The sequence below is a fragment of the Dunckerocampus dactyliophorus genome, chromosome 12 (genome assembly GCF_027744805.1).
Source record: "Dunckerocampus dactyliophorus isolate RoL2022-P2 chromosome 12, RoL_Ddac_1.1, whole genome shotgun sequence".
In the NCBI taxonomy this organism is placed as follows: Eukaryota; Metazoa; Chordata; class Actinopteri; order Syngnathiformes; family Syngnathidae; genus Dunckerocampus; species Dunckerocampus dactyliophorus.
Window position 1 is genome coordinate 18,919,863 of NC_072830.1, and position 27,624 is coordinate 18,947,486.

Consider the following 27,624-nt stretch of genomic DNA (forward strand, 5'->3'; position numbering starts at 1 on the left):
GACAGCCAATATTGTTAAAAAGAAAAAATTCTATATATATATTGTCCTTCTTTGCCATTTTAAGCTGTTTACACAAAAGCTAAGCAGTAAATAACTTTACATTTGTGCAGTGGCAGAAGAGTGGTGAGAGCGCATTTGCATATCATTTGCAGGTATAACTTCACATCACATCACATGCTATCTTCTGTATCGTGTGTGCGTGTGCTTTATGTGCAGATAATGAAGAAGGAACGGCTCAGGAAAGCGCCACGACGGGTCAGCATGATCCCTGTTTCCATTTTATCTGACTGTTTGGAAGAAGCCCAAGTTCTTGTGAGGTCAAGCAATAAAATTTGGACAGCACTTTCCCTTCTCCAGATTATGTTGTATTGTATTCTCTAGATACTATACTTCTGATAATAAATCTTCAACAAAGAATTTGAAAATTACAAAGTTGGCTAAAAGCCACATGCAGTCAAAAGCCATTACGACTTTTTTGCAAAGGCATGTTTTTAATGTGGAGCCTTTGATCCGATGACATTAGTCCAGACCAAAACCTCAACAGCTTTCATTGTTGTGATCTACTGTATGTTTTTACCCCTTTGACATTAGCTTCATTGGTGTCTTCTGTATTCACCAGGATGGAACTTAATATGTTTGATGTGGGAGTGATCAAACACGCTGGCATCTGTTGGCGTAGCCTTTGTCAAGCTGTCAAACTGAAGCCTTTGAGGTTGACTAGTGTTGACTAGTGTTGGTTCTTGCGGCAATACAGGACAAAGTGCGTCCCTCGACTGCTCAGTATGGGTGTTGGCAACCCTACGTGACACAGCAGACATGTAGGGCTTGCCACCGCTCGCCGATCCATTTTTGTGATCGGCAAGGCATTTCATGGAAATCGGACGATATTGATCGATGGCCGATACATCAGAGTCTCCCTACATATAAATACATATAAATGGAGGAGGAAAAATGTGACCTCTTGCACAAAGAGGTCACATTTTTCCTCAGATAGTCCTGTATTGCTAAATATCTTAAGGGCACCGACTGGTTCTTCAGGTCTTACCAGCCAAATGCTTGACCCCCAGTAGTTTCCAGAACACCTCCCTGCTTGAAAGTCAATTCAACTCAATAACCCAAAACCCAAACTCAGTAACTCTAAAAGAGGGAGCCAAACAAAGTTGCAATAAATGCATATCATTCACGCTGTTTACAAAAAAACTCGGCAGTTTTATGTTCTGAATTTTGTTTTCTTTCTGTTCCAAAAATGAAGCGAACCATGACCTTAAAACCGAGGTACATCCCGAACTGTGATGATGGTGCATCGCTACACCCGCAGTGTTTACAAAGTGTGCTCATGATTGGCTGGAAACAAACACACTTTCTCTTTGTGCTGTACAATTGTTTTCTGTGGGTGATTCCATTTCCAGTCATTTTGAGCATTTTTATAGTCAAAATTGCTGAATTTTCACTTTAACTGTTCAAACACAGGTGAGAAATTCAAGGTGGACCTCAGACTACATGAGGGATGAAGAACACACCTGTTGCTGTCGCCCTGTGTGTTGCCAATGCAGTGGAACTCGTTTAAGTCCACACCCCTTACTTCGCGTCTGTGTTAAATTGATAAAAGCATTAAGCAAAATATCTCACTTGAAGTCCAACCTGAAATGTACGTGACTATGCAGTATATACTGCATACTGAGTGACTATGACGTTTGGAATGGCACATCTAGAACAGATGGAGGATGCAGCCTGTTGTGGAAAGAATTGATCTAAGGCTAAGAATTGCTGAGGACTAAAATAATTTGCACATTGTATTGTTTTTGTGAAGAGGTCAGATGCAGAATGCAGAGAGGTCCCATCTGTCATGGCTGTCTGGTCAACCCAGATACTTTACCTCTTTTCATGCAAACAGGTTCCACCAAACATCACGAAAAGAACCACATTCCAACAGGTGATAGTGTGTCTTGTGCAAGAGGTCACATTTTTCCTCAGATAGTCAGGTCTTACCAGCCAAATGCTTGACCCCCGGTAGTTTCCAGAACACCTCCCTGCCTGGAAGTCAATTCGTGTTTCTCAACTCAATAACTCAAAATGCAGCCAAATAAAGTTGAAAGCGGCAGCATTTGATGAAGAAGATGAGATCTACGACGTCATTGTTCCATTCACATCCGTACTTACAGTACCTATCCTGTGCTATGATGGGCGCATGATGTAAGATGAAAAAAAAAAAATCAAGTCTTTACCCCTTGTTGAGGTCCTGAATACAGTATTTTTCGGACTATAAATCAATCTATAATACATAAGTCGCATTTAGCGGTATTTATGATGGAGCTATCATCACAGCGAGCTGTTTTTAATGTCACGACGCCGTTCCTAGTAATTTACATTTGAAAAAGACAACGCCAAAGGAAGGGGGAAATTAAAATATAAATATATCCCGCTGTATCCCTGCCCACTGTCACCTCTGCATTCATGTGTATGGGATGAGGACACTCGCATCTTCTTCTGCTGCGGAACACATACATAAAGAAGATGGAAGAAGGAAGAAGAGTGGTATTACATGAATGCACAGGCGACAGTGCAGGGATACGGCGGGAAGACGTATTCAGGATAACGCAGAGCGTTTTGTGAGTTCAGATTTTTTTGAGAAGGCATTTTTGTGATGCAAACTTATTAATCTTCTGAACGCATATTGTTTTGAGAAGCCAAACTCTTTACTTAAATGTCCCCAGCAACTACAGTGTCAGTGGAACGACAGTCTTCATCACCAAAATCCGACCAGAACTGGACTTAGGGGACCAAGTGGCGGGTAAGTCGCTGTTAATGCACTACGCTGCTGATGGGGATGTCATACAACTTCATGTGAAAAAATCCAAACTATCCCTTTAATGTCTTACACTCGACAAGAGCTTTTGGACCAATGTTTTTATCACTTCACATCTTCAAAGATACTCTTGCTGTGCACTTACTTACCTATTGATTAGAGTCGCCAATTAACCTAACGCATGTTTTTGGAATGTGCGAGGAAACCGGAGTACCCGGAGAAAATCTCCACACAGAGATGCGCATGAACGTGGAGAGAGACGTCCAACCCAGATATTCGAACCCAGATCTCTTGACTGTGTGGCCAACATGGTAACCACTCAGCCACCGTGCGGCCACTGGCAGAGTGGTTAGCATGTTGGCCACACAGTCAAGAGATCTGGGTTCGAATATCTGGGTTGGACGTCTCTCTCCACGTACGTGCGTGGGTTTTCTGCGGGTACTCCGGCTTGAATGTGAATGTGTGAATGGTTGTTTGTCTGTATGTGCCCTGCGATTGGCTGGCGACCAGTCCGGGGAGTACACCGCCTCTCACCCGAAGTTAACTTGGATAGGCTCCGGCATACCCGTCACCTTAGTGAGGATGAGTGGCATAGAAAATAACAGAATGAAAATGTATTATTTGTTAATATGCTTGGGTGTCTGGAACAGATGAAATTATTTGAAAATTGCTTCTTTTCGTTGTTTGTCTGACCTTTTGGAATAAGATACTTCATCTCCATAACACAAAAATACAAAGAAAGTAGAAATATTTTACAATGTTACAAGGAGAACAGCAAATTTAACATGCAAAAGATATTGTACAATGTCAAAGCTTCTGTCTAGTAGTACTGGTAGTAATATAAGCAGCTCAAATAAGAATGAGCAAACGGTCGTGAACCATCCATCCAACCGCTTGTCCTAATTAGATGTTTGTGACCTAAGTGTTGCAATTATGACCTCACATCTATCTTTTCAACTGCGAGTCGAGATTGTGGAATACTGTAAGGCGTATTTGGGCCTTGAACGTAATCGAAGATTACAAAATACTAAACGGAACGCCTTGATGCCTGTCACTTCTTCCAACAGCATTTTACTTTTCACTTTCGGCTTGGCACTGCCAGGGGTTGCCGCAGCAAGTCAATGGCATGAGTGATCTGGATGGAAATCCATAAATATTCAAAAATATTTCCAGAAATATGGAATATGTATGCAATTATATTTCATATTTATTTAAACCTTTAACCCCTGTGTTGAAATGTATCGTCGGTGTTTGACAACTTTATCAGTTCACAAAGTTTATTTGTTGTTTTGCTTTTCCAGTCATTGGTCAAGCTATTTGCACAGCAAACTCCAACATCCCACACAGACTAAAGGGCAATATTGTACTATTGCACTGCACTGTAAGGTGGATGAATGATGAGCGCTCACTAACACGGGTTGAGACAGATTTGTGAACAATATTTGAGCGAGATAGGACTTTCGTGCGCATAGAAAAAGTTTTATACATTTGAATTCAGCTCATATCAAATGGAAACAAAAATAGTGTTGCGTTTATATTTTTGTACATTTTTTTAGATTAATAAAAATATAAATACATTAAAATATAAAAGGGAGATCCATCTAATCCAAGCTCAATATATCAGCAAACAGTCAAAGTACTGTATTCTTAAGTATCATATTGGCCCCCAAGCGGGTGTTGAGTCGATATTTGTGGAACCACCAAAGTAAAGTAAGTCTAGATCTGGGTTCTGAATAGTTTATCACGGTTGATTGGTTCCAGACATGACCATGATAAGTGGATTTTCACGAAGTAGCATTTCTTATTTAACAGGGATGTGAATGATAAACCGATGCGACCGGATATCCGGTTTGAGGAGCAAACGATTCCGCCGGTAAAAGACTCCTGTATCGATAATTATCAGCTATGAATGTTTTGATTAATCGATTGTGGAGACATGCACCGGGTATGGCGAGAGAAGCAATTGGTTGACAGTGTCTTATAAACAACGTGAGAGCCTGGGTTGCCGGTGTAACGCGTATGAACGCTGTTACAGGCCTTTTAAGAAGTTTTGGAAGTGAGTGTCTATCTCTTCCCTCTCTCGTCTGTTTGCACCGCCCATTATTTTCTGTGTTCTGCTTGGCTGTAGACCATTGTCAACCAATCACCTTCCTGCTGTCCTGCCATGTCTCCTGTGTCATCGCTAGCTTGTAAATGAATCTTCGGTTTGTCTGCAGCAATATGTTTTAACAAGGACACAAAAACACTACAGTACAGCGGAACAGCGCCAGGGCGAAAAGTCACGGTCACAGGAGTGAAATATGCGTGAGTGACTTAATAATTTCTTGTGTTGATCATTGAGGTTGATCATTAAAATTCAAACGAAGGTCTGAACTTTTTTAACATAGAGAGAAATGTGAGAAAATGTTATTGCCTGTCTGAGAAAAGTGTATAAATGTTTACAGCTTTAAAACATATCTAATATATAAAAAAACGAAGTTGGCTACTTTGCAGATTTCACTTATTACGGGTTATTTTGGGAACCCTGTACTTTGAAATGTTGTGCCTGGAGCGTTGACAGCACTGTGCTCAGTCTGAAATGTTGTACGATTACCATCTTGAGTACGGGATTGTTTACTTTTCCAAGCTAAAACAGCATTTTCATTGCCCTCATGTGACAAATAGTTCTATTTACTTATCTGTGCTTGGAAGAGATGTGTCATTATTTAAGGGGCTGTGCACTGTGTATTTATTTTGTTTTATTAATTGGACTGAGGGTTAAGACGTGTTTTTTTCAAATTTATATTGTATAAAGATAGCGAGATAGATTGATGTTTATTGTCATTGCACACAGTGTTCTGTCAAATTTGGCTTATTTGAGAATATTGTTCAAATAAGTGTCGCATAACTGTACGTGTATCTATCAAAGAACATGTCAATTCTTATGACAACTATGATGTTGGTCGTTTAGAACTGATATGGCAATTGTGATGAATTTCAATACCTATGTGACAGACCTATGACACACATTATTACACATTATTAATACTTAAGGGTTGTACAAAGTAAACAAATGGGATAAAAGAACAAAGACTCTTAAAGTATCTTTCGAAAGTCGAGTATCTTTGTCACAACTATTGAAATGATTGTAACAAGAGAAGACCGGAGAGACCACTGGTATGTGACGGCTATTGTTCCTAAGTTACAAACTGCATAGTAATGATGCTATTCCTCTCTTAGACACCCTTAGTTTGGTGGCTCCACTTCCATTTCTAGCAACATTGAGACATGTTAAATCCAAATTCAACTGGTGTAAAAAATCTAGATATAAAATATAGAATGTAAAAAATTGATCCCATCAAAGATGTTCAGAACGTCAGCAATTATTTTTTTGGTCTTTGTCTAAACATCATAGGGGTAAACATTTGACATATTATTCTGTTGACTTTATTTTGCCAGTGCCTTACAGCATGCTTGGGGCTATGATGTGCTCTTTTACACATTCGAAAATACTGAAAGAATGCCACTTTCATACAATTGGCATCTTTATTTGATAATGTAAGATTAATGTCTACATCAACAAACATTAACCGTAGAATCAAATCGTAACATTCGCACACTGCATCGAAGCGTATTGAATCGTTCTGTTTGTTTTTTAATCATATTGTAACCTGTGTATCTAGATTTGAATTGAATCGTCTATCACAAAGAGATTTACATCCCTATTATTTAGGTTCCAGCGATCAAGTCTGGTGCTTGTGTGTCTCACTGAACATTACAGTAACAATACTGACACCTAGTGACCAGTGTAGAACACTACATAACATCACAACGTCTTTGAATGCGTCTTCTGGATGCCTAATATTTTGTATTTTAGTTCATTTTGACATTTTTATCCTTGAAAATGCTTCATTTAGGCAAAAAATACTTATACAGTTGTCCCTCGCTCCTCCCACATTCCAAAAACATGCATGTTAGGTTAATTGGAAACTCAAAATTGTCCATAGGTATGAATGTGAGTGTGAATGGTTGTTTGTCTATATGTGCCCTGCGATTGGCTGGCAACCAGTCCAGGGTGTACAGTCAGCTGGGATAGGCTCCAGCATACCTCCGCGACCATAATGAGGAGAAGCGGCATAGAAAATTGATGGATGATTGCTGTTTTTTGGTTGACTATGGCAGATTATTAAATGTGAAATGCAATACAGCCTGCATATTAGCAATGTGGTGTAAACAAACAATAATAGTTTAAAGGTGACTATAGGGGTGTTATTTCATGTCTACATGACTCTAATAATGGTTTAAAAAAACGTATTGAGAAAGTCAGAAACAGGTTTTCTATGCTCTAACTACGAAAATCATCCATCCGTTTTCTATGCCGCTTATCCAAATTAGGGTCGTGGGGGTATGCTGGAGCCTATCCCAGCTGACTTCGTGTGAGAGGCGGGGTACATCGCAGGGCACATATAGACAACATGAACAACACTCACATTCATACCTATGGACAATTTAGAGTCGCCAATTAACCTAACATGCATGTTTTGGGAATGTGGGAGGAAACCGGAATACCCGGAGAAAACCCACGCATGCACGGGGACAACAAAGAGATTCGAACCCAAGTCTTTTCGATCTCCTGACTGTGTGGCCAACATGCTAACCACTCATCCACTGTGCGGCCCTAACTTCGAAAATATAAAAATTATTATTGAATCCTACTTCACGGAAATTCACTTGGTCTGGAACCAATAAACCCCAATAAACGAGGGACAACTGTATACTTTAAATTTGCTTAAATATGCATATTTGTTTGTTTTTTTTACCAATAATAGTATAGTATTCCACCACAAAACAGCATGATTTATTAATGAATATGTTTTTGAAAAAACGTGATAGAGTGAAATCCGTAGTGCGACGTGAGAGGTGCCTACTTTTAAAATTTCCTCAAGGTTGCCAGGTCCGTGAGTGTCTTTATTCCTGCTTGCCAGCAACTCATATGGTTTGTACAGATAAGTAAATACATATTTCAGGTTCTTAACTGTATCGCTGACAGAAAATATTGACTGATGGATAACACTGACTGATCGATAACAATATGAGCAACACAAATAAAAAAAAGATGTTTGCAAAATGAACATAGATGAGAACAGCTAGTATTGATCAGATACTGGCACTACCCTTTTGAATGGGTACAATCGATATTTGTATTGTTCCGCCCACCCCTTGTTGTGCGTGACGCATTAGAGGACGCATGGAAAACAGGGGTGTCAGAGTCGTGCCATGGAGGGCCGAGACAATGCAGGTTTTCTTTCCAGCCAGTCACGAAAGCAGGTGATTTTAATGAGCAACACCTGCTTCAGTTTGAGAGAAGCAGCTCATCAATTAAATCACCTGCTGAAGAAACTGGTTGGAGAGAAAACATGCAGTGTCTTGGCCCTCCAGGGCACCACTTTGACACATGTGGAATAGAAGCTCTACCAGTCTACCGGGACTTTGCTTGTGCCCGTCCTTCTCTTCTTGTCTTTTCACATAAAGGATAAACATAATAAGTTACTTTTGAGATCATGAACACACTCACATGCTCAAAAATGAGTAATCAGCTGCAAGATAAAGCTGCATGTACTGTATTTTTTTTAATAAACCATACTATGCAAGCAGTCAGATGGATGGGACGTTACTGTCATACCAACGACCCTTTATGAAAGGAGGAGGTTCATTGTGTGTCTGTGTGGGTGTTGAGGGAGGATTCGATCTGTGAAAGGGGGTGGACCTTTGTGGCTATTTAAGCCCAGCTGGCATTAACGTCTTCCAGGTCAATCATGGCTGCTGTCATGACTCAGTCGTGGATGTGGACATGCTGGATCCTCTTCAGCTGGATGTGTGTTGGTCGGACCGAGGCAGGACCGTAAGTTTAACACAACCTTTCCAAATGTTTCAATTGTCTTCATTTCATCTTCAATGCGTTTCTGTGAACGTAGACACTACCTGGTTGGAATCCCCGCAACTCTGGAAGCTGGAGCTGACACCAACTTCTGTGCGAGTCTGCTGCAACCCAATGAGACTCTGACAATGACGGTGTCTTTGAAGTCCAAAGAGGAAATGATCCTTTTCCGAGAGACATCCAGCAAAGATTTCCACAAGTGCATCAGTTTTAAGGTCAGTTCAACTTCGTATATTTTAGTATATCTTGTTTTATAAACCCTAAATTTATACCTCTCTCTTCCCAGGTTCCGGTTCCAAACGATGATGAAGAGGTACGGGAAATGGTAGTGGAAGTACAAGGTGCAACGTTCTACTCAAGAGAGGTCAGGAAAGTCTTGATCAAAGTCTATGAACCGATGACCTTCGTCCAAACTGATAAACCCATCTACCTCCCAGGACAAACCGGTAACTTAATCATCCATTTTCTCCCCAATAATGTCCATTTTGAGCTGATGCACCTAATTTTATAGTTAAAAGCAGCAGTAACCATTTTGATGATGGCAAATTGCGTAAGAAGCTTGCAATGTGAACTGACTTGCATTAATTATGACTTGTTGGGACTTGTATCGTAGTTTGCAAACGGTAGTGGTGGGTGGTGACAATATGTCACTGGACATTCTCCCTTTTTATTTATTATAATTATGCAGTAAAATGATATTATTCTGACAGTATAACAGTAAAAGTAGATGGAGCATTGAGGTTGTACTAATGTTTAAGGATTCCATCCCAAAGGTTTAAGGCAAGGGTGTCCAAACTTTTTTCCACTGAGGGTTGCATACTGAAATGAAAGGATGCAAGGGCCACCTTGATATTGTTTAAACCAACACATGCAGTTATGCTAAGAAGTTGAATATATTTCAAGGAGAACTGCATCTCAGCTTTGTTTTATAGGTGGAAAAGTGTAATTAGTATGAACTTTGGGTTTTTTCTCCCAGTTTTTTCCAAATTTCAGCTTTCTTTCTGATATTTGTGAATTGTTAATATTACAACTATTTCCATAACTTTTCCTAAAATCACAACTTGATTTTGCCTCTGTGTAGACTCTCAATCGTACAGGAGTTGTCCATCGAGGAAAAGGCTTGAGACGTCATCTGTACTTCTGTGAAGAAGGTGTCGGACGTTTCGCTCCTCATCCAAAGAGCTTCGTCAGCAAACTAAATCTTACTGTATTTAAGGCCTAAGCTACCAGCACTTATTAGTTTGCTGACGAAGCTCTTTGGATGAGGAGCGAAACGTCCGACACCTTCTTCACAGAAGTACAGATGACGTCTCAAGAAGCCTTTGCCTCGTTTGTTTCTAATGTGTTTTTGTAAATTGTGACTTTTCTTGTTAATACAGGTTTGTTTGTTTTTTTCCCTCAATGTTGGCTTCATTATTGTAAAATTTCAGCTGTTTTTTTCCAACTATTTAAATTTTCTAATTGTACTTTTTTTTTTTTTTCTTTTTTTACAACTTTTTTCTTAATTTTCAATATTCTTGTGAAATTGCTATTTCCGTGTTTTTTTAAGCAAATTCTATTTTTATGAAACTATACAGCCATGGGCTGAAAGTAGTTCATTTAAAAAAAAAAAAAAAAAAAAAAACTGTAAATTTGTGTTCAGAGGGTTTGAACATTGCTGACCCTAACGGCCGCTTTAAAAAAAAAAAAAAGGCCTAATGAGGGGGAAAAAGTTAAAATTGTCACTTATAACACATAGCTGACATGCAGTCTTTAAATATATAAAACCTAACACATGGGTTGGTTTTAAAATTCAAGTTGTCTTTGGTGTGATGGGTAAACCTACTGATGTAGATGTAACACAATATATTAAGTGTGCCTCCCAGAGTCCCTGTCTTGTTCACATAATCCTTGCCAAGAGAAGTAAGCCCATACTGAGTGGGTTGGCTTATCTGTATTTTCTTAGTTCCACGCTGTTCCTATTTTGTGTCTTGTCTCAGCGGATAAAAGATTGAATATGTCACTGTTCTCCTCTCAGTGCAATTCCGAGTTGTATCGATGGACACAAAGTTCAGACCTGCCTTTCGGCTGGTAAGTGAGACCAGATTTACTTTTCTTGAAACAATGTTACAAACATCACTTAAAAACTTTTCCAAGTGTTCCAAACAATGCTGTTCCACGTCCGTATATTCCGGGGGGGGGGTGGTGTTACGTTAAAACACATTATGTAATGAAGTGACCAGTCTAAATGTGCTGGTTGAACTGGCCTTTTGACTCAGTGGCCTCTAGACAGTGTCAATAGTCCAAAGGGTGGCATGCTATGTAATGTTATTGATCATGTGCTGCCTTCGTTACAGATACGCATGTACTGTACAGTGAAATATGATTTACATGGAAAATGGTGGGACATCAATTGGGATACTGATACTTGGTGCTACGTATCAATATCAGTACTGACACATTTTGTGCAAAGCGGTATTCATACAGGGTCACCATAGCAAGAAATTTAAATGAAAGTACCATAAGGGTGAAATGATTAATTTTGAATGGTTTGTACAAAGGCTACAAAATACTATTTATATAAGAATACAAGAATTATTTTATGAGCTAACAGTAAATTTTATTAAATGCTATGAATAGTGCAAGTACAGTAGATCCCCACACATTCCCAATTCGACATTTGCAACTCTCCAAATTTATGGATTTTTGTCAAACTGGAAAAGCACTCATGAGTGCAAACAAAGTGCCAAAGCTCCATATGACCATGAAAACATAACATTAGCAATTGGATTCATAATATTCAGTTATTCATAAAAATTGCAATGGCGGTTTTCTTCTGGACTAGCTCCCTAGCTTTTGAAGAGAAAACTCATCCTTTGGCACACTCCAGATTCCAGTGTCGTGGCTATATACGTTTATATTTTTTGCGTGTTTCTAGCTTCATTTGTCTTATGACAAATTCAAAAAAAAATTTTCCCTTCTCCTGAATCTGTTCGGAACTATAGTAATCCATTATTTGGATCAGTCTGAGTTTGTAGAACCTGTTGGTGCTTCCCCCCCCCCCCCCCCCCCCCCCCCCCCCCCCCCCCCCCCATTTTATCCATTTCAGGTCCATTTAAAACACACATAAACAAAACAGCAATTCCTGCAAAAACATTGGCTTTTTGGCAGAACTAATCAAACACTCCAAGAAGCCATGTTTGTACTGCATATGTCTGCATTTATGAAAATAACAAGCCTAAACTAAGCACTTTTCTTTTTTGCAGTACAACACCATTGAAATTGAGGTAAGATTGAATATGTTGGAATAGTAAAAGGATGATTGGACATCCACTGCATTTCTGGTGACATTTGTGGTGTGTGTGTGTTTTTAAATAAACAAGGATCCTAACAGAAACCGCATTGGACAGTGGCTGAACCAAACATCCGAAAGTAAAATCTTACAGCTGTCTTACTCCTTGAACTCGGAGGCACGGGAAGGAACCTACCAACTCATCGTGTCAGTGGGCGAAATGAAAATGTACCAGGACTTTAAGGTGGAGAAATATGGTAATGTATCTTTTCCCTTCTTGCATGTTTTCTTTAGAATGAAAACATACTAACCATGATTTCTCTTTAGTTCTGCCAAAATTTGATGTAAAGATAGAGGGACCGGATAAAGTGGCAGTTATTGAGGATGACCTTATCTTTGACGTGTGCGCACAGTAAGTACAACAAATATTTGAAACATTCATGTGTACAGTAGCAGCGAATGAGCACATACACTTGTGGAGACACCCAAATTTTTTTTTTAAATGCTCAACTAAAGATGCTCAATATTGGCCAATATCTGATCTACTGATATCAACTGATACCAATGGCAGCTCTTACCTCAAACTGTCAGGTCACATCTTATGTCATGTGTGTAACATACTGTGGTGCCACTGGATGCATTTCACAATTAAACGGTTTGCATTTTAGTATTTATATATATACTATAATAAACTATCAAATTAAAAGCCTGATAGCTATGCGGTCTCAAGACCTGTGGAAAACCTAAATAAAAGGAATCTACTCGTATTGAATGATTTTAATATCATTTGGTGCATGACTGCCAACACACTAAAGATTTTTTGTTGTTGTTGTTTAAAATCAATAGGTACACATATGGACAGCCTGTGCCAGGCAGCGCCGCAATTAAGGTGTGTCGACCCTTGTATTCCTACATTTATTTGAATTCCGGAACGCCAAATGGAGCTCCTGAGATAAAGCCCCCATGCTACGAGGACAAAAAGCAGGTAGAGTTGGCAATAGACTTATAAAATTTGAATGCAGTTATGCATACAGCACTCTTTTTAAAACCATAGTCTTGACATTTTATGGTGATGGGATGAAATGGTTAAATATGTTCCCCTCATGAAGACCCATGGTGTCACCTACACTTTCAATGATTTAAAGTAATGCAAGTAGTACAAAGTACACTTTTTTTTTTTTTTTTAATTTACAGAAAATCAAAGTCATACGGTTTAAATTGCTGCTGAAAACGGAAGGCAATACTGTGAGGTTATTCATCTCAAATGATTGCATTGTCTTCTCTAGACTGATAAGAAAGGCTGCGCCAGCTTTACTGTGAAGTTGTCCACTTTCACAAAAATTGACCAAAAGGCAGTTCAAGATGTCCTGGAAGTCGAAGCTCAGGTGAAAGAAACAGGAACAGGCAAGTATTTATCCTTATTAATGTTGTAAATGGCTGTATGATTTACACACGGTGCACAGTGGATCCCTGCGTATTTGCGATTCGACGTTCATGGCCCCGCACATTCAAGCAATTCTGGTCAAAATCATTTTGTGACTTATTTGGTTCTCCCTGAAAATAGGCAGTTTTTTTTTTTTTCTGCAGAAAACGCATCTTATTCACCCTATGTCGGTAATAAATTATAAAGTTAAAATTTACAGCATTGCATGCACACTAAATTTATATTTAGGGCTGTCAAAGTACATTACGTTCAAATTTTTAGTGTAACAAATGTGCATCATGGCAAGCACACGTCTATGACGGCAGACGGGGGCACAGCGTAGCGTCCAGTCATACATAGTTTGATGCTCTTAGAACTTTTCTTCTGACCTGAACACAAACAACGGTACAATTCCAACGGCATATTTATCTCTAACTCAAACACGCCTCTAGTCCGTTTGGCCTCGGAACAATACTTCCTAGTCACTAGACCACCATGAGGTACATTCAAGGACACTCCTAACATCATATCTTGAATGTTTGGTCTCAATAAAAAACAATATGGAATTATCACTCACTAACATGATCTCACGTTTAACATGAGATCAAATGTTCTGCTACGTATTTAAGAACTTGTCTGAGGCAAATAAATTTTTAGGTGTCTTTAGCTTGATTTAAAATTCAGGGTTTTTTGGAGCTGTTAATGTATGCATTTAATTACCTGTCATGTGGCTTTCTGTCCATGAAATACAGTAAAAATGGGCATATTTCACACATGGTTGCAAATGGTGATCATGATTGATTTGAAAACTGACCAATTTACTCATCTGACAGCCCTAGTCTTTATGCTTCACTTCCCGCCCCCCAATGGAAACTGAAGAGAAGCGTTCTGTAGCTTAATCTAGTTAGTCGCCTTTTATTGCAAATGTTGATCCAAAATCTGAGATTCAAGCTAGCAGGAGCACATTTTTATGAGCGTAACATTACTCACAAAAAGCAGTGTTTTGAATTATCAACTAAAGATTTCTGTAACATGTTCTTGTACAGACATTGCACTAACCAGTTTCTCAAGAACGCAAATTTCCTATGTGATTGGAAAGCTGTCATTTGTGGATATGGATAAGATTTATGAGGAAGGAACAACCGTGTACGGAAAAGTAAGTGAAGCGAAATGATGCAGGGGATCTAAATATGAAATGGTGAACTGAGGGACCTTTCTGCTTCCAACAGGTTAAAGCAGTCCACTACAACGATACTCCCATTGCTGACATGGACGTGTACCTGCTGGAGGGTCAGAGCTGGATGCCACGTCTTCTGAAGAATCTCACAACCAACAGTGACGGTTTTGCGAAATTCTCACTAAACACTGATGACCTCAAGGGCGACATTCAGCTCTACGTAAGTAAAAGCATATTGGCAAGCTTTCAAACCATAACAAATACAATTTAGACAGGACTGAAAGAAGTGAGCTCATTTGTGAATACTGTAGCTGCTAAATTGGAGTTAACCTAGTTTTTTTTTTTATATTATGTATGTTACATGTTGGTCTTTTGTGTTGGCACCATGCTTGTGTTCTGTCAAGTGACCCCACTTTTTAGTTCACTGACGTGTTGAGGTGGACATCGCTGCTTTATTGTTGAAATGGACCACATGTATACAGGTTATGCTCTGGCTTAACATTAATGAGTCCATGTACTTTATCTTGATTTAGGTTAGCGGCTCGGCAAACCTGAACTTTCCATATAGAGCCCCTCACTATGAAAATGGAGAGCACACCTTGTCCTTGTTTCAAGAACCTTCTCCTCACACCAAGTCTGTCAGCTACCTGATGGTGAAGAAGATGGAGAACCCAATTCCTTGTGACGCAAATGCGGAAATCACCGTCCAATATGCCATAGCTGGAGAGTCTCGGGGCTACGCAGATATTATTTATCTGGTGAGTGAACAATCCATGTGGGTCGTAAACATGCAGATTAGATTCATTGGAAACTTGAGATTGGTGCGGATATAAATAAATGGTTGTGCCGTGAGTGACTTTTTCCAACAATGAAAATGCACATGTTATGAGTAATTAACCGTATGTACGTAGAAAACACCCTTGATTTGCCAAATACTGCAATAACTTGGAATGCAGTTACAGTTTTTGTCTTCTCCATCCAGGTCTTATCCAGAGGTGCCATTGTTTTCCAAGGAGCACAGAAGATTAGAGTTGAAGATGGATCAGGTGGGCAATAACTGGCATCAACTGAGTTCAGGGAAGCCTGTGGATTAGCTGTTCCTAATCAGTTTTGCTGTTTCTAGTCAATGAGGGTGAGATGACTTTCCAGTTGCCCGTTTCCCCGGCGATGGCACCAGCTCTCCAGGTTGTTGCCTATGCTGTGCTTCCCAGTGCGACTGTGGTTGCCCACAGTGAGGACTTCACCACTGACACGTGCTTCACGAACAAAGTAAGGTCATTCATGACCAGGTCCTCTCCTCTGTGTACTTTGAAAGTACATACGGTTTTGTGAAGTGGTCTTTTTCCATGTGCCAGGTCTCTGTGGAATTTTCTCCACCATCAGCTGTCCCAGGAGAAGAAACCACCTTGCAAGTGACAGCTGAGCCAAACTCTCTTTGTGGGGTGAGCGCTGTCGACCAGAGTGTCCTCATCAAAGAGCCTGGAAAGACCTTGAATGCAGATAAGGTAAGTATACTTTTCTCATAACGATAAGCCCACATATTTGGGATAAATGTGGGGTAAATATGCATGTCTAAAGGAATTTCTCAAATTCGGACCAAGTATTGGAAGTTGACTCTTTGGATTGGAGATGTCATGGCTTTCTTCTCTCCCCCCCGATGCCACTGGATGCATTTCACAAAACACTTTTTGCGCATAAACACTGCAACAGTATTAAAATAACATTTCTGACATTCAACAAATACAAGCACAATGCTGCTACTTTACATTGAAAATCTCATACGCACGAGCAATTGTCACTGTTCCGCCACATCTTCACTGTCTATTCTTTACGTGCGTATCTTGCTTGCTGCTGTAACAAGTGAATTTCCCTGCTGTGGGATTAATAAAGTACAATACAATTGAAGTAACTACGTCTAACAACACAAAATTTGACAAATGCATAACTAAAATGCACATTTTACTTAAGTGGTACACTTGCTAACAAACACTAAGGCTCAAGAGCCAGATTGGCAGACCACTAACTTCTAGTCTGAGTGTTTCAAATACTAGAGCATTGCCGCCACCTATAGGAGTATTGATACACGACACCTGCTGCATGAAAAATCCCATTCATAAAGTTCTGTATTAACCTACTGAGAACTGGTCCGATTGCGACCCACCAGTTGAGAATCACAATGTAGATTTAGAAAATTTAATGTTTACAAAACCTTGTACAGGATTTGTCAAGATGTAAACCAGACCCTGACGCACTCTTTCTTGGTGTTTCCTCCACCCCCCCCAGATATTTGGCTTGCTGCCCGTCAAAAAAGCAACATATTATCCATACAGCGTTGAAGATTCAGTGGAATGCTTGCTTGTCAGGCCGAGGAGATCCATTTTACCGTACCCCGGGGGTGACATTAGTGATCCTTATACAGTTTTCCAGGTAATTCTCACAGTCCTCGCACTTTTGTTCTACCTACATTGAGCATTTTCTGGGTTTGGTTGTTACTTCAGGGTAACGGGCTGAAGATGGCAACAAATTTGTTCATTCGAGTGCCCTCTTGTCTGAAGTATCTGGGAAGAGAATATAACAGGCCCTACGGTGAGGTCGTTCATCTATCAAGTGATTTAATAAAGTGTTTATTAATTGGATAGGATATTATTCAGGTATTGCTTTGAGGTATGAGAGTGCTCCAAACGTGGCTGTAGCGGTGGACCTGGCAGCTGGTCCTATGGGAGGAGGATTCTCTCATGAAGCCCCAATTGAGACGATTCGCAATTTCTTCCCAGAGACGATGTTGTGGAGCCTTGTGGAAGTTGGGTGAGTCTGTCACGAGTGAAAATGTCACTTTCAATGAATATTGATCTTTAGGATAAATTTTGGTTTTTAAAATCTGTGGCAGGCGGTGCATTTGGTACCTGGGCCTTCAGAATTTATTTTTTTTTGTTTCACCAGTGAGGCTGTATCAAACAAAACTATGGTAAATATATGGTTTTAAATGACGGTCATGTGGAGTCGCAGCGTTACTAGCAATGCGCCATACAGGAGTCTACAAAGATGGGGTGAGATTGCCATGATACCAATGCTTGATAATATAAGTCCCCTTATGTTTGGATGCACAGTCAATACGCCTGACTTATAGCAACTTCAAGTTGGTGACTAATTTCCACCCGATCAGTGGTACGTCAGTGCTTGCAAGGTTGGCGCTCAGCCAAATGTGACGAGCTTAAATAGAACTGCTCGGTGATTGAAGTTTCAGACACCTCCAAATATGGAAAAATTACAAAACAAATTTAAACCACATTTTAAGTTTCCAAAACAAGTGTAGAAAACACATTTCCATAATAGAGTTCAGGGTGAGCACAGAGCAACTAAACTTTGTAACGAGCCTCTACAAATGCTGACTTATTTTATCCAGAATTTGAAAGATGAGTGCCGTTTGGGACACGTCTGCCAATTGCAGATTGTTACACGCCTTTTTAAATATGCGCCCAGAATAGTTTAAACATACCTGGATATTTTCAAAGGGGTTGTGTTCATTAGTTAGCTGAAATTGTCTCCTTTTTTGACATCATCGCATAGGGGAAAAAGTCCTACAATCGTACGTAACCCATAGATTATCGCCTCAGGATGTGCGTTTCGTCTACACGATGCATGACATAATGTATCTATCTTTGCTGATTCAGGAACTCTGGCACACAGGATGTGGCTGTCACCGCCCCGGACACCATCACTACATGGGAGACCGAGGCTTTCTGCCTGTCGTCTCAGGGTTTTGGATTGGCTCCTCGTCAGAAGTTAACTGTCTTCCAGCCTTTCTTCCTCGAGCTCACGCTTCCTTATTCCATCAAACGCGGGGAACATTTTGAGCTGAAAGCAACCACCTTCAACTTCCTGTCCAAATGCATCATGGTAAAGACGACCTCAACAAAAGACAAGTCGTCAGACTCTTAGTGTTCTCTTTGGTGTAGAATTAAGCAGGCCTATTAACTCAAACTTAATCACACGCTCTGTCTGGGTTGTACAATTTACACTATCTCCCCAGCGTCTAACTCTTCCTCTGATCTCATTAGCTCTAAGGCTGCATTAGTGTCACAGGGCCCTCTACTGGTCAAGCATGTACAGTCACAGTATAAATACTGTACTGTGCAACTACAAGGCAAAATATAGACCAGTCGGCTTGTGTTCGTAAGTTGAGGACCTAGTGTACTCAAAGTATTTCAAATTAAGGCATTACAAAATAAGAACCACTGCATTAGACTAATTTAGAAGTCAGCTTGTGCTGTTTGACTTTGGCGGGTCCACTGCCTTCAAGAATTAATAGGGGTTCCAGGTGAGTGACACTTTCTATGTCGACTGGCTAGGTCAGCGTGACTCCAGCTCCCTCCGATGCGTACGCCCTCACTGCCCTTTCTGGTGATCTGTACAATTCCTGCTTGTGCGGCAACGAGCGTAAGACTGTCAGATGGACTATGGCCCCTTCAAACTTGGGTGAGCATCTTGCACTATGCAAAACAGGAACTTCACCTGGCTTAGCAATGAAAGGGGTTTTAGATGCACACGTGACAGTTTTATAAACACTTTCTTGTTCTTTCCAGGGACTGTCGAAGTGACTGTCACTGCTGAGGCTGTGCCATCCCGTGCCTCTTGTGACAACGAGGTTGTTAGCGTGCCAGCAAGAGGTCGTAGAGATGTTGTCACACGCTCGCTCATTGTGAAGGTCAGTTTTTTTTAAATAAAAGTGCAACATTATAAAATATTAACTTCAATTGCTTGCTATGGCTTTTCTTAGGCAGAGGGATCTGAGATGACGCAGACTTACAACTGGCTGCTGTGCCCCAAAGGTCAGTGGATTGTTTTCAAAACTGATTAAAAATTGTTAAATTTTCTTGTCTAAAGTTTCTCTTTACTGAACAACAGGAGAGAGTTTGAAGGAGGAAGTAGAGATTGAACTCCCCAAGGATGTGATTAAAGGATCGGCCCGTGGCTTATTGTCTGTTCTGGGTAAACGATACATTTTCTTTTTACTTTGGTTTGTATCGATGGTACTTCAATCAGGTAATTGAATAACATAAAATATGAATGTTGAACGGCATCAGCATATTCCTTGTGCATGTGGGATGCATTGTGCAGTGTCCCCTCACGACTCCAATCTGTGTGGCGGGGGTTGCCAGGGTGGTTAGGTCATTTTTGTATGATTGGCCGTGCCGCATTTTCCAACAGACTGCTCATTGAGCTATACATGTTTTAAGTGTCCAATAAGACCAGGAAAAAATCACTAGATGGTTTCAATTAAACCAATCTTGTTAAATATAGCAACTTTGTTGCTATGTCTGCAACACTGATCCCATCTTATCTGGCAGGCCAGATGTGTGAGGTGTTAACTAGTTTTACATTGAAATGACAAGCTAGTCATAGGCAGTTCCATTATAATGTGGTTATGAACGAGGGCGAAAAGGAAACGGCAAATGTGTCTGTGGTGGGCCGCCAGAACAATGAACGTATGGGGAAAACTGCAATAGGTGGATGGTCAACTGAATCACCACTTCATAAATTTCCAGTTTGTCATAAATTGACACAATGAAGTTTGCAACACTAGCTGTATTTCCCAGGTATGCTAAAGTGATTTAATTGCATGAGTCTTGACATGAAAGCAAGTTACTATTTTTCTGCAGGTGACATCTTGGGCCGGGCTTTGAAGAACCTCGAAGGGCTGCTGAAGATGCCGTATGGATGCGGGGAGCAAAACATGGCGCGCTTGGCTCCAAATGTTTACATCCTCCAGTATCTTAAACAGACCAACCAGCTGACACCAGCCATCGAGGAAAAGACTCTAAAGTTCCTGACCAGTGGTGAGTCACTAAACCCTTTTTGTTTTTAAATTTTCTTTCAAAACTAAACATGCATGTAGATGCATTTTTCTCTCCAAATTAGCTTGTCTACTGGCAAACAGGCATAGTCAGATTGCAATGCAAAATTGAGTGTATAAATTATGTAAGGCAAAAACATTTTTGCCACGTTGATCAAGCCTGGACTACGTTGCTGCCTCTAGGCTGGCGTGCATCACACTAATTTGCTTAAAGTAACCTTTCTATTTGCAATGTTTAGCTTGATTTACACCCTCACCATGCAACAATCAGGACGTCATCAAACCAAACGCCTACTTCACTCACGGTGCAACCAAAAACATATGCAAAACTTGAATCTAATTTAGTTTGCATGCTTATCAGGCTTGACTTATGAGAATCATCCACCTTGTACATTCTATAAAATGTTTACGTTCACAAACTACACGTTTGTGCATATTCTCAACCGTGCTGTCAAGCTTGAAATTGAGGCCAATCAAGTGTCATTATTGAACAGGCTACCAGAGACAACTGAACTACAAACATGGCAGTGGCGGATACAGCACTTTTGGAACAGGGAAGGAAAACACTTGGTAAGAAAATGAACAGAAATGTATATTTGTACTTGATGATAAAATTGCATGGTTCAAAGGCACATGGTAATGCATACGTACACCAACCAGGAATTAATTTACTCATGTTCACTTCACACCAGGGGTGTGCAAAGTGCGGCCGGGGGTCCATTTGTGGCTCGCAGCTTTTTTATTGATGCAATAAAATGGCGCAAAAGGGGAGGAAATATTGACAGTAGTACAGTGGAACCTGTTTAAGTCGATGCCCCTCAGACTGGCTGACCCACGTCAACATAAGCTGTTGTCGAAACCAAACATAGCCAGTGCTTGCACATTTATTCGTGACTTGACGATAACTTTTTTTTTCAACCGATATTTGACATGGGTTTCCTCAATTTGTGCATAGTTTTGTTTTTGTATATTTTATACTATTATCTAAAAGAGCTGCTGCACTAATTTGTTTCAATTTTACATGTGCAAATCTTCCGTTGGCTAACAATCTAAAAAATAATTCTGTAGGTTGCTGTGGTAGAATCCAGGTTAAAACTGCCATGCTACTTTGCACTAAACAGGAAGTGGCTGTGTGCATTTTTGAATGCTGTGTAACTAGATGGTAATGTTGTCGGTTCAAAAAAATGACACTAGCAGACTTGCAACCTTAATCAAAGTATTGTGTGTACGTATATAAACCATATATGGTATTGTGCACCTACATCTCACGCCCCACCCATTATTTACGTTTATCTTATTGGCATATCTTCTGTACTTTAAATTGGCCCCCATATGCTTTGATTTTACAGAAAGTGGTGCCCCTTGGAAGAAGTTGCTTTTACATTTTAACGCATTCTGATATTAAGCTACTTTTTTTTTTTTTAGGTTGACTGCTTTCGTGGCGAGAGTCTTTGGCAAAGCAATGTCTTTTATTTACATTGACCCCTCCACTTTGGAAGATTCCAAGAACTGGCTGAAACAACAACAAAAGGACAATGGTTGTTTCCAACAGTCTGGAAGACTTTTCCATAACAGAATGAAGGTAATCTGGTGTCATTCCGTGTGAGGTCTGCTGTGACATGAGGACTAACACCGATGCATCCTCTTGACAGGGTGGTGTTTCGGATGAAGTGACTCTCACTGCTTACATCACTGCTGCCTTTTTGGAGATGAATAGCTCTGTGAAGGTGAGTAGAACACCATCACTTTACATTTCATGCCAAACTGGTAAACCGTAGCCATTTTGTGCTTCAAGAAAAATGATGTAGGTACACCAGACCAAGTGGAATTGAATACTAATGAGAAATTGTGCATAGAATTTTTTTTTTTTTTTTAGACTCAAGGCTTTTTATGCTTGGTACCAAAGATTTACTCAGTAAATGACATTTTATGAATTAGGTGCTAACGCTGTTTTCCAGTAAATTAAGTATATGAAAATGTACCCATTTTAAATGTCAATCTTCTCAATGAAGACACTTGATATGGCATGACAGGGCATCCCGCTGTGTAGAAACATATCAAACTGCTGGTTTGAACTGCATTCTCAAATGAATTAGACTGAATCATGTCTAAAATACCACATTTGTCAATTGCCATTCAGGTATGTTATAGTTGCACATTACTTGAACAGAGTCTCCAAGACAAGTGTGTTAAAGTTTTCCATAATAAAAGCATCGGTGTGCTCTCGATCAGTCAATTTGTGTGCTTAACTGTCACAAGCTCAATTAGGTGAATTATTGTGGTGGTGGGTGTTGCCAAAAAACCCACAACCCCAATTTAACTTAAACAGCACATGTTAAATTATATACTGCATATATATTTTGATAAGTCGCAGGACTAGCCAAACTATGGTACTATTTCAAATGTGACAATGCCGTTATCACTGATGGTGAAATGTGGTGCGTTATGCCTATCAACAATTTGGATGTCGCCCTTGGTCCCTGCAGCTACACAGGAAGCTACAAAGCTAGTCGACAAATGTGGTTGCTCACGCTCAGGAACCCCCCCACCCCATAAGCGTTTTTGGTAGAGAATTGCACATCAAAAGCTCAGTCCTTGGCCCTTATGTCATGAAACATCCACACTGCAAAGCTAAATCCAAATTATTTTACACATTTGCAGGTTTTTCAATAAAGTACCGTTAAAAATTAAGTTCGCTGGTGCCTAATTACATTTATGAAAGTCATTTTGTTGCATGACTCTTCCACCGTATCTTGTCACACGACACAGGTGCACTTTTACAGACTTATCATTATCATGATTATCTAGTTTTTTTTTTTTTTTTTTTTTTTTTTTTGTAGGATCCCGTGGTGACCAAGAGCCTGTCCTGCCTCAGGGAGACCACTGATGACATCAACAATATTTACACAACAGCTCTGATGGCCTATGTCTTTACCTTGGCTGACGACCAGGAGACCCGTGCTAAGCTTCTGCAGCAGTTGGACAATGTTAAAATACAACAAGGTCAGTTATCTCGTCATACTTGTATCTATCAAGAAGTAAAGCTTCAATTGTATTTGGTAGATGAAATTAAATTTATGGTACCTCTAATTAGCAGGACACTGGATCCCCACATTTTGTGGGGATTACGTTCCCGGATGTTAAATGATTCTGCATATGAATGGAATATCATAACATATGATATTCCATTCAAACATCTGTTTGTCATTTTGATGTGTGGGGAAATAGAATTTTTTTTTTAATATGTATAAGGTCTGGTATCCTTGCTGTAATTAAACAAAGGAAATCATGAAAAATATGACGTGCTATGAATTTTCTTTAGGTGGTTTGATTCACTGGTCGCAAAAGTCATCAGAGACCTCAGCCTCTCTGTCTGTGGAGATCAGCTCCTACGTGCTGCTGGCCAAACTTAGTGGCACTCCTTCCGCTGAAGACCTGGGTTATGCCTCCAGCATTGTCAGATGGCTGACGAGGCAGCAGAATTATTATGGAGGCTTTGCTTCTACTCAGGTACGTGTACAAACATGGTGAAGCAGTTTTGACACATGGCCTGCTTCCTCGGCTCAAACAGTCTCCTCCTCAATTGCTACTGTTCCTTACAACACAATCAACCCTAATTATGCCTCAAGTACTCACCACTGAGTGATGTAAGATGATCCATAAACATCCTTAGAACATTTTATGAGCAAAAATTTGCAAGGCAATGAATTGGAATTGTGCGGGAATCCACTCTACTTATGAAGCCTACTGATGCTCTGTATGTATTAAAACATCGCAACTGTGTTGGTGTTGCAGGACACAGTGGTGGCCCTCCAGGCTCTCTCCCTTTACTCCACTCTGGTGTTCAGTCCAGGCGGTTCAAGCACAGTGACGGTCGTGTCTCCCAGCGAACAGTTGACGTTTGATGTCAACCAGAATAACAAACTGCTTTACCAAGAGAAGGTGCTGAAGGACGTCGAAGGAAAGTACAATGTGGAGGTGAAGGGATCGACATGCGCTGCCGTGCAGGTCAGTCAACACTTGAACACTTAATCCTACTCTTGGATGTTAAAGAGAAACCTCAATAGCTCAATGGCTCAATAGAGGTTTGGGAAACACTGGTATAAAGAATATAAGTTAAAACTGTTCTGGATCAGATCACACTTAATAATGCCGATTAGTGTAATTCTATATAAGCGCTTGCTACTTAATCAGGTAATTAGTCAGTATATGGACTAGTTTATATTAAAGTGAGTAGACGAGTAAAAGTTGAGTCATCTCATTTGACAAACGTAAATATGGAAGCGTATTAATCTTGTTGTACTTGTCTTCCAGCTTTCTCTGCTGTACAACATCCCGACACCCACCACTGTCACCACCCTCACTGTCAGTGTGCGGCCAGAAGCCAACTGCACGATCCAGACAAGCAGACCCAAATTGACCCTGAAGATAAAATCTATGTAAGGAATCCTTACCTCCATGGCTTCACCTACAGCAGGGGTGTCAATTGACATCCACAACATGGATCTTTTTTTTTCCCTCCCCATTTCTCGATTGCACAATTGTTGCGCCGCCCCCCCCCCCCCCCCCCCCCCCCCCCCCTTTCTGCCAAGTGTCGATCACTGCACACTTACTGTATGCATTTGAGTACATGAGTGTTCGGCCACTCAAAACGGCCAAAATGATGCGTGCGAAGGGATGCATACTTGCTATGCTCAATGGTCTCAATCTTGGTTAGATTGGTGAAGGGGGAGGGACTAACTGCAGTGGTTGAAATTTTAAATTTAGTGAAGTGGGCAAATACTGCACTGACGGATGTGGGTCAACACTACATTGGCAAAATGTGTGCCTCACGAGGTAAGTACACGATGTGTACATTCTTGAAATGTACTGAGAAACTAGTCATGTACACTTATGACGCTTATTAGTCGCCATCTTGGTTGTAAAAAAGGAGAGGCTAGCTTTAAATAAGCATAACGGTGGAATGTTGTAGTCTTTTCCACTAAGTGCACAATGACTGTATTGGATTTGGGACAGCACTACACTAAACATTTGCACCCCCAAGCACTAAGTACTGTGTAGATCAAGGGTGTCCAAAGTGGCCCGAGGCCATTTCTGGCCCGTGGCTTTATTGGCCCACGGCACATTGTAAAAGCATAATTGGAACTAAGATGACCACAAAATTGAAAAATCAGTAAGTTTACAAGAATAAAGTCAAAATATTCAGAAAAAGGTAATCTAACTTTAGTATAAATTTTTGTTTTAAGTGGTACTAAAATGACAGTTTTTGGAAAATTCATTTGTGGAAAGTTCTAACATTAAAATTCTAATCTAAAATTATGATTTAAGAAAGTTTAATTAAAAAAATCCCAATAAAATGGGAAAGGAGCAAAGGCCAAAGTTCATACTAGTGTAGTACGCTTTTTTAAAACCTATGTCACAAAGCTGAGATGCAGTTTGTTGAAATGTATAACTCCTTGGCATATCTACGTATGAGTGTCTCATAGGAATGTTTTTCTGTGGTTCTCATAGATACAGTGGGAAGGAGAGCAGTACCAACATGGTGATCCTGGAAATCAATCTGCTGTCTGGTTTTAAACCTGAGTCTGAGTCTTTGAAGAGGGTGAGTCGTTGGACTGGCAGAATAGAGACTGAGTCGTTACCTCAATGACGCCGCTATCTTCTCGCAGCTGAAAGGGGCCCTGCTGGTTGAGAGAGTTGAGGAGAAGGAAGATCAAGTACTCGTGTACTTAAAGGAGGTAAGAGGAACAAGTGGTGGCACATGAGCTGCAGGTTTTTAATCAATTGAGATGCTATGTTGCTTTCTCTGGTCACAACAGCTACCAAAGGACATAGCAATTAACCATAGCTTGGATCTGGTACAAGAAATCCCCGTAAATGGCCTGAAGCCAGCTATTGTCAAGATCTACGACTATTACCAGCCAAGTAAATAATACACACGCTTTTGACAGAATACACGGCTCACATTGCACAGGAACGTATTGTTGGCTGACTCACTTTTTCCAACCACTTTTATACTTTGTTCCTTAGGTGACCAGGGAGAGGCAACCTACAATTATGTTTGTTTGCAAGGTAAGATTTTTTTTCTACACACACTTTTCAGCGTTTTCTCCAAAAATAACAGTGGATCCTGCTTATTTTGACAACCCGTCTAAGTCGACCAACTTGTGTAAAAATAAATAAATAAAAATAAAGGGCAAAATAAAGTGAAGCTCATGTTGAGGCTGCAACTTTTGGTACTGGTCCGATACCAAGTAAATACATGACCAGTTTTGCAAATACCAATACTTTTCAGACAATTTTCAACATAATTGACTTTTTTTTTATGTATTGATCATGATTATATCAGAATGAAATTAATATTTGAACAATGTAAGAATGTAACAAACAAAATACAAGTATTCACCATTACATATAAGCATTTGAGCTAAATGAACGGTGCAAAATAAGGTAACTTCTATTGGCTCATTTAAATCCTTTGGCTTTTTTGTCTCTTTCTCCAAAGCACTCCTGTAACCAAGAACATATTCCCTGATGTAAATGGTATAAATGCAAAAATATCAGTGCAACAATTTGGACATGTGATTGTGACTGTGCTCCACATTACACACAGGCCTTCATGCCAGCTTTATTGTGAAAACTTTGTCATTGTAGTCATGTCACAATTACTGCTGCAGCTCTGCTAGATTGTAAGAATAAAATGTATGAAAACAATCAAAATAGAAATATGAACAAATGGGGGAAGAAACATCCAACAGCTGTAGGTTAAATTTATTACTGCCCTATTTACCTACGTTTCTGGCACAAGTCGCAAGAAAGGGCAAATTTTGTTTTCAGTTATGTCGACAAACGAGAAGGAATGAGGGGAAAATGTTGGTACTGTAAACCAAAATGGTGATTAACATGTAATTTTTCCTTTTGCAGAAGCTTGAAGCATGGCCAGTCTCCATCGCAGATTCTGTATCAAAACAACTGTTTTGATAGTTTGTATAACTCCATGTCTGTTTGTGTAACACAGTTAACATTTTGTCAAGTTATCAAAATGACTCCTGTGAAATGCTCACACTGACAATGAAATAAAGCAATTTAAAAAGGCTTGATGTACAGTTCTATTTTGTCATGTTTGCTGTTGCAAATGCTAGTGATGAGGAGCAGAGTGGGAGACGCTCGGTTCAA

The 27,624-nt window shown here is 40.1% G+C and overlaps 1 protein-coding gene across 2 annotated transcripts; it reads left to right on the top strand.

The window, feature by feature from the left end:
- Positions 1-216: 216 nt before the first annotated feature.
- LOC129190995 (alpha-2-macroglobulin-like) lies at positions 217-27,544 on the top strand. 2 transcript variants are annotated; one of them, XM_054793895.1, is made up of 38 exons: positions 217-255; positions 2,715-2,791; positions 8,595-8,687; positions 8,761-8,938; positions 9,010-9,169; positions 10,741-10,793; positions 11,969-11,989; positions 12,086-12,251; positions 12,322-12,406; positions 12,841-12,979; positions 13,281-13,398; positions 14,464-14,573; positions 14,647-14,814; positions 15,128-15,352; positions 15,577-15,640; positions 15,718-15,863; positions 15,950-16,099; positions 16,878-17,021; positions 17,093-17,180; positions 17,234-17,399; positions 18,266-18,491; positions 18,944-19,070; positions 19,178-19,299; positions 19,372-19,423; positions 19,500-19,583; positions 20,255-20,431; positions 20,943-21,018; positions 21,874-22,030; positions 22,101-22,175; positions 23,289-23,451; positions 23,771-23,958; positions 24,244-24,456; positions 24,763-24,887; positions 25,960-26,050; positions 26,118-26,186; positions 26,268-26,373; positions 26,479-26,520; positions 27,373-27,544. In XM_054793895.1, exons 1-38 carry the CDS (start codon positions 220-222, stop codon positions 27,378-27,380), a joined length of 4,488 nt encoding a protein of 1,495 aa, XP_054649870.1. In that variant the 5' UTR covers positions 217-219; the 3' UTR covers positions 27,381-27,544. The 2 variants fall into 2 exon arrangements, with proteins under 2 accessions (XP_054649870.1, XP_054649871.1); XM_054793896.1 differs by having other exon boundaries at positions 17,246-17,399.
- The last annotated feature ends 80 nt before the right edge of the window (positions 27,545-27,624 follow it).